The sequence below is a fragment of the Drosophila serrata genome, unplaced genomic scaffold (genome assembly GCF_035046125.1).
Source record: "Drosophila serrata isolate PLE 108 unplaced genomic scaffold, ASM3504612v1 contig_293, whole genome shotgun sequence".
NCBI lineage: Eukaryota > Metazoa > Arthropoda > Insecta > Diptera > Drosophilidae > Drosophila > Drosophila serrata.
The window spans coordinates 1,254,690-1,262,999 of NW_028257191.1; the positions used below are offsets into that span (position 1 = coordinate 1,254,690).

At 36.1% G+C, this 8,310-nt stretch overlaps 1 protein-coding gene across 1 annotated transcript; it reads right to left on the reverse strand.

Moving 5' to 3' along the window:
- Positions 1-983: 983 nt before the first annotated feature.
- LOC147643099 (uncharacterized) lies at positions 984-1,432 on the reverse strand. The gene is made up of 2 exons (XM_086836884.1): positions 1,378-1,432; positions 984-1,319 (listed from the first exon to the last, which is right to left on the reverse strand). Exon 2 carries the CDS (start codon positions 1,314-1,316, stop codon positions 984-986), a length of 333 nt encoding a protein of 110 aa, XP_086693010.1. The 5' UTR covers positions 1,317-1,319; positions 1,378-1,432.
- Positions 1,433-8,310: the final 6,878 nt, after the last annotated feature.

The following is an 8,310-nucleotide window of genomic DNA, read 5'->3' on the forward strand; positions in this document are numbered from 1 at the left end:
ACTTTCAGAATAAGTAGATTGCAGTGCTGGCTCTTACATTCAGTTGAAAAGTCGTGCGTATTTTTGCAGCACCCATACACTTTTTTTTTTTATTTTTCAAAATGTCTACCAAACTAACGAAAAAACAAATTTGTGATATTTGGATTGCAAATGATAAGAACAAGCGTTTGGATGCAATTTATGACCTTTTTTTTGGATTATCATCCGTTAGTTAATTTTCTGAAGGCTCTAAAAAAGACTTATAGGCTTTTCTAAAAAATCTGTGTTTACAATTTGAAATAAAATGGAATCAATGTTATTGTTATGAGGAAAGGTTTTAAAAAAAAAAATTATGGTTGAATAGTAATTTGAATTTACCAAACACGGTATTGCAAGAAATTTCTCTTTCATCTAAGCCTGGGAAACCACAAAAAAAAATTCGAGGATTGCTGCGATCGCACCAAAAGAAGAAAGGTACAAGATCTTATTGATTCTACCAGCCCTAATGAAATTGCAGTTGCAAACCAAGTTAACCTATTTAAGGAAGGTAAACGCAACTCTGATGCAATAGTACCAACAAAAAAGGAAGCACGAAATTGAAAAATATCTCCGACGTGGATACGGACGAGGGGAGTAACTGGACGCCAAGTCGGAAGGAACGGATGTTGCGGATTTACCTCTAGCTAGTATTAATTTGGAGCTGAAATGAGGCCTTTACCTAATGTCTACCGACTAACAAACAGTTGAATTTAAGTATATCTATTACGCATTTAGGCTCTAAGTTTTTCTGAACTTCATCTAATTTAATTAAAGGCTCATTCATTGCGAATACTTTGTTTATAGGTTTACTATCATGAACAAAAGCACTTATTTATAAACATTTTTTGACATTTCTTATGCAAGATTTATGTAACCCAAAAAACACAAAAAAATATCCGATGCATTTAATGGGGGGACATTTTATTTTTATTTAATTTATTTATTATTTATTATATTATATATATTTATTTTTCCTCCTCCACCGGCTGCTGCTGTTGTTGCTGCTGCTGCTCCTGATCGGCCGGCATCTGCTGCGACGGAGGCTCCCCTTCCGGAAAAGGACGGAGCACCTGCATAATTCCAAGCCGAACACGGCGTTGGTCGTCTCTTGCGTAACTCTGTAAAATCCTGAAGGCATATGCCTGCCTTTGTTGCCTGTTAAGGCCACCGCGTCCACCTTCAAGTGCTCCGCCTCCTCCACCGCGTCCAGGGACTCCGCCGCCTCCACCTCGCCCTGGGAGACCGACGTCGCCACCACCGCACCTCGTCTGACTGCCGCCAAAGAAATATAAGTTCATTTTCTGAAAAAGAAAAAAAATTAAAATAAACTACATTTTATAAAAAATATTGTTCGCTTACTTTAAAACGCGTGCTTAGTTCGTAAAAAATTGGATTTACCGGAATTTAGTTCCCGGCTTATTCATCGATTGGGTGTGGGAACCGGCCCTATCGATATGAATGAGTTGGAAAAAGAAAACGCTGATTTCTCAAAATCTGACGGTTAGAGCGAATTAAGATTTAATTCGAAATTAGAGAATAGTTTTCCCTATCTTGTGGGATACCGTCCAAGTTTGCACGCTTTTTTATTTAACGGAGTAAGAATTTTTCAGAAGTTAGCGTCGAAATATGGAAATATTCTGAAGGCAGTGATGTGAATGAGGTCGGAAAAGCGAAACACTTGAATTTCTCAAAATCTGACGGTTAGAGCGAATTAAGATTTAATTCTAAATTAGAGAATATTTTTCCCTATCGTTTGGGATACCGTGCAAGCTTGCACGCGTTCATCTTAGCGAGTAAGATTTTTGTAAAAGTTAGCGTAGATTTTCCTTGTCGGAGAGGGGCATACATTCCGCAGTGGTATATACTAAAATAATTTAAAAAGAACGAAATAGGTCATCCCAGATTTTGATGAAAATCCTACCAAATTCGTTTCTTAATATTTTATTCAACAAAATTTATGGATTTTAGTATTTATTAACGTGTTCATCGAGTGGTTCTCTGCTGGTTCCATTTTCATAGTTCGCGCCTTAGATATCAGCCCAAATACACCACTCACTGTTATTTGATTTTCTCGAAATCTGACAGTTAAAAACAATTGAAATTTTCACCAAATATTCGTTAATCTTCCCCTAGTAAGCCTATATACCGTGCATACGTGCACGCGTTCGTAAATCGAAGTTATAAGCCTTACAACTTTTGATGCCCTATTTTGTATGGAGCCGACCCCGAGGTTAGATCACTGTAATGCAATTTGCTCAAAAACTGACGGTTTGAAGAAATTGAAACTTGGTAGGGTAAACTACAATAAATGTCCTTTATTTTGGCGTATCGGGTATTGCTGCACGCGTTCGATTAGCCGAGATATTAAGAAATCCGTGAAAACACGATTTTTCACATGTTTTTTTTTTAATATATCCAAATGAGAAATACTTTCAAACCCAGTATAAAAGAATAGTAAATTCAGTTTTTAGCATTTAGAAACTGTATTTTATTCGAATTAGTGCCTTAATTACGAAATGAATAAAAAATTAAATTATATACTACTTGTTAAAATAATAAATACATTTATATTTTGGTTTCCTGACAAGAAGAAAATTTGTCTCAAGTCCCGTAAAAATTATTTCATTTGCTCCAATAAAGTTTACTTCTCATTTGAAAAGATTTCGCATACATTGCGGCTTTTCAAAAATTCTAGTTGCAACATGGCACATGCGAGGAGCTCCGCTACCACAAGGTACCCATGGGCGACGGAAATCCCGGGGGTACACCGGTATGTTTGTAAAAATTGTGTTTGGCCCTCCGGTGTCCAGAGGCTTTTTAGTCTCGGGTTTCCTTTTTGGAATTCATTATCTCATTGATATCAATATCGTTGAAATAGTTGTGTGCAAACAACTGACATTCCTGGATTAAAAAACATTTTTGATGTCCAGAAGTATTTCAGTGTAGGCTTTTGTGCAAAAAAATTTTGAAACTTAATATATTGGAATATTTATTTTAAACTTCCCCTTTTTGAGAAAAAAAATACAATTTTACAGTTTATGGAAACTGAGCTTCCTTCCTCGATGTTCTTAATCAGGTCATCGAAGTTCTCTTGTGTCACCCAAAAAATTTCATATTTTTATGGAGCTGGAGGTGGTATATTCCTGCTTCTTGATTTTCACAAGTAAACATGAAAACCTATAGTTACGAAAAGTTTGCGCAATTAATGTTCAATTCATTATATTTAATTGGAGCATCCAAATACTCTTCTGGATAAGTCTTAAAGTCATTTCGGGGGCTGAGTTGATTGTGATAATAGTGTTGATGCAGTTGGCGGGATTATATTGATATTGCTGACTTTGAATCTATAGTACGTGCGTAACATATACGAAAGCAGTACCTAAAAGAATCCCTTGCCGGTAGGATGAGTTATCTCGCTTCTGACCCGAAACTTCCCGAAAGCCCTCAGAAAAAACATTCCTCAGTGAAGGAGGTGAATCAGAAGGATCCGTCGTTATTGAATCCCTCAAAGTGATTCATTGCTTCCTTTGCCTCCAGTAAGTCTACGGCAAAGGCTTCGAAAAGATCCTCCTTTGTGAACGGAGGTTGAACTTGAGCTGCTCCTGAAGCTTTGTTTTTTCTATACCCTTCAACATTTTCGAATGCAAAGGATGGGAAAAAGCCAGGAATTCACTGCTTAAAAAAACTGTTGTACAGATACATTCTTTAGTCGGCTGACGTTATGAAAACGCAGAATTCGTATGCCAGATATGTGTTCATACTCCTTTTCATTTCATATATATTTCTGTATACAAAGGAACACTCCTTTTCATTTTTTATATATTTTTTTGTTAAATTGTTATATTGATTACATTGATTTATTACAGCCTAAGTTGCTTTGCATATTAGACAAGTATTAAATATAGATGTAGATGTGTAATTTTGGGAAACACATTGACCACAAATTGTTCGTCCACATGTGTTACATGAAAGACAAGAATCGAATGAATGCTTGCCACAATGCAAGCAAATATCAGCAAGGTCAAATTCCTTTCTAAACAAAAATGCTGCCTGCAAATTTGTCATGGAGGTATTCAGCATGTAGCATTTTGCAAACTGCAATATAAGAATGCCACAATTGTACTCGTCTTTTTGAGTATCGTTTTATATAGGGACGCAAATATTCATTCAAATATTCATATCATATTGCTTATACGGTCTAACATATCTTTGTAATATATTATACATTTTTCGGCCATTGTTGTTTGAGCGAAAGGATCTAAATACATAATCTCTTGTTTAATTATATCTACAAATCATATACCAAAATGATTTTGGTAACAGTGAGGAATAATTAAATGACCAGCTGATTCATCATAAGCTATTTTAATTTTAGTCTCATTCTGAAAACCATAATCATTAAGTTGACACGGAAGGTTAATGAATGTAGCGTCATTTAACATATAAATAATAGCAGTTAAAGCGGCATCTAATACAAAATTATAGAGCCACTTTTTGTTCTGTAGTGTTAATATATCAACTAATTCGAGGTGATACACAAATTGATTTAAATTCATTGTATGTACAGACCGAAACAGAGTCTTAGAATTAAGAACGTAAAAACTTTTATTTTTCGTCAAAAAAGGCCTTGATTCAAACATTTTTGTAAAAACATTTTTGAAGTTTTCCACCATTTTAAACATACGGGTTATTTAATTGTAATTTACAGACTGTATTTAGCCCTGAAAAATCTCTTTTGAATAACCCTATCTTTAGTTTCTTGTTACCTTTTTTTTGCCAACTTTCCTTGACAGTTGACAATTTTTTATTTGACAACATATCGACTGTATATTCCTTTTTTTTTAACAAACTTTCTTGGTTTTGCCTTAATAACCGTACCATGAATCAAAGGGGATCGAGAAAATTCTGGATGTGCAAGTTCAACTTGCCACACCACAGAATTGGAAAAATCATTCATTTTACGAATGAATCTTCCTAGTCTCAGCCCCTGCTTATTTTTTATCACACTGTGTTTCAGTGTCTTAAATAGAGACTCTACAGGACCATTACTGGGTCTTTTATTGCTAAAATCAATAAAAATTCCCATTACATTGGTCCAAAATGGCGCATAAACAATACATTTTCCTAAAATAATTTCTGACATTTTGGGATGATAGAATGATAAACTTATCTCTAATACTTGAGACTTCATTATTTCGAATCGTTTATAAAATTCACTTTTACCAGCAATGGTTTTAAGTGTGTAGTCAATATTCTTTCGAATTGGCTTGGCATTTGTCTCATGCTCTCTCAAATCAAAAGCCATCGAGGTACTTCCTAATAAGTATGAATTAGCCTCACGTACCTTGTGGTTTATAACTGGAGATAAAAGAATAGTTACTATATTAAAGAACCATTTTTCTAATTCACTAACAGTAACTATATTATAAGCCAGGCCTAGGGCATTTCTTAAGAAATCTCTTAATGCAACATTTGACAACCCATCAGTTTTGTCAATGTCTGAACACATTATTTTTGCATAGTGGCTCGTGCAAAACTGAACGCATACTGTCGGAAATGTCTCTCTTTTTTGATACACAAAATTAAAACACAAGCTGTTGTATGCTATCCAAGTTATTAAATTCCCTTAGAACCGCTTGGATGATCACAAAGCTGACATCTGTTATTGAATTTATTTTGTCGAGAAAACCTATTAAGCTCGCATAGAAAAAGGCCAATATCATAGGCGGAATGGTTCGACAAAATAGAATTGGGCACGGGATACACGATGTGTTGCTCTGGAATATGTGCCACCAATAATTAGAGAAAAATTCTTTTCCCTACAAATTTCATTGGCTGCACAACAGATCCTGTTGCATCTATATGCAACGTATCCTTTTTGATGCGGCTGAGGAACAGACGGATGTGGTCTTTGTTCCATAAGTACAGCTCAAACCTAGTTGATAGGTGCTGAATATAATGTCCAAAATTGTTGCATTTCATGTCAAATGCATCTTTGAAGCGATCTTTTTCAAAGTCCTCTTTTGCATTTTCTTCTGAAACGAGGTTTCTATAATATAATAAATTATCAACCAATTAATGCCCTATTTGTACTGGCTTTATAATAGTTTATTCCTGTATTTAAGAGCAGTGCAGCCCTTTATTTCTTGCTTGGCAAGATACCGATTTATGGCCCTACACTAAGTTGTTTTCTTTGATTTTATGGAATGTGTCAAGTTTAAATTATTCGAAAAAACTTAACTGATTCACTAGAAGACCCTTTGAACATGTAAAAATTACAAGAAGGATCTGAGCAATACGCATAGGCCACAAACGATGTTTGATTAAGTCTTATCGACTTAAAATTTATGGAGCATGCATTATTTATTGAGTAAAAAGTCTCCCTCAGACATGTCCCTCGACATGCCTTGCGAAGACATTTTAATCTCGCTTCAATAAGGCTTTCTTCTATCGGGTTGGGTGGGGAAATTGAAACTATACTACTTGAAAGATTTTCTAGAGCTTCAGTGTGGCCTTTTAAAATAGTAAAAACGGGATCAGCACTTGCTTCTATTTCATCTTTTTGCGATGAAGCTGGGGATGGTTCTTTTATATTAGAATCTTTAAGGACGCGTTTATAACTTTGAAATACAAGTTTGCTCCATTTATGAGTCGTACTCTTGCTTTCAAACCAACCGTCATTAACTTTAGATATTTGTTTATATATTGTGAAAATAGCATTAAAATCGCTATTTGATAAATTCCCTGATATGCCTATAGCCCCAGTCTCAATAGACTGTCTTAAAGCATCTCTTAAAAAATTAATTTTGGCCCTGAAAATGAAATAATAAAGTTTTATATATATTTTTTTTTTAATAAATAAAGTTATGTATTAAAACACAATTAAAAACAACAAAAACACTCAGATCTCACAAAGGAAAGCTAAACCAATATTTAACACACAACTCATCCCCCCTTACCCTACAACTAACGCTAGAAATCAACTTAAGGTCAAAACACCAGGGATAGACCGTATCAGCGTCCAAATTATAAAAAGCGCTATTTTCATGAAATGAAAATCCAAATTCAAGAATAATAAAAAGGGCTATATCTAAAATTTGATGAAAATCTGTTGAAAACAAAAATGTGAATTGCATTATAATGCACGTGTAGTTTAAGTTGGTCGGCGCTTTGGACTTCGTCATGGCTTAAACGGCATCCACATGCGCTGAACTCGATTGCCAACGATGGCCCAGAGTGCACTGCCACGTTTCATGTTTCGTGTTGGCCATTTGTTTGTGTCGAACGTCCAATCACCCACCGCTTAATGTCAATCAATGATTGAAGTTCGACTTGGCCTCGTGCCACTGACGGAAGTTGCAGCATACATTTCAGCGCAGCGGACAAAATAATCTTCCCCGAGACCCGTCCGCCACAGAATTTAAAGCGGATACGGACGAGGGAAGTAACTGAACGCCAAGTCGGAAGGAACGGATGTTGCGGATTTACTTCTAGCTAGTATTCATTTGGAGCTGAAATGAGGCCTTTACCTAATGTCTACCGACTAACAAAAAGTTAAATTTAAGTATATCTATTATGCATTTAGGCTCTAAGTTTTTCTGAACTTCATCTAATTTAATTAAAGGCTCATTCATTGCGAATACTTTGTTTATAGGTTTACTATCATGAACAAAAGCACTTATTTATAAAAATTTTTTGACATTTCTTATGCAAGATTTATGTAAAACAAAACACCAAACAATTCCGATGTATTTAATTGGGGGACATTTTATTTTTATTTCATTTTTCCTCCTCCACCGGCTGCTGCTGTTGTTGCTGCTGCTGCTCCTGATCGGCCGGCATCTGCTGCGACGGAGGCTCCCCTTCCGGCAAAGGACGGAGCACCTGCATAATTCCAAGCCGAACACGGCGTTGGTCGTCTTTTGCGTAACTCTGTGATATTCTGAAGGCATATGCCTGCCTTTGTTGCCTGTTAAGGCCACCGCGTCCACCTTCAAGTGCTCCGCCTCCTCCACCGCGTCCAGGGACTCCGCCGCCTCCACCTCGTCGACCGCAGCCGCCACCACCTCGTCCTGGGAGACCGCCGTCGCCACCACCGCACCCAGTCTGACTGCCGCCAAAGAAATAGAAGTTCATTTTTTGAAAAAAAAAAAAAAAATTAAAATAAGCTACATTTTATAAAGAATATTGTGCGCTTACTTTAAAGCGCGTGCTTAGTTCGTAAAAAATTGGATTTACCGGAATTTAGTTCCCGGCTTATTTATCGATAGGGTGTGGGAAGCGGCCCTATCG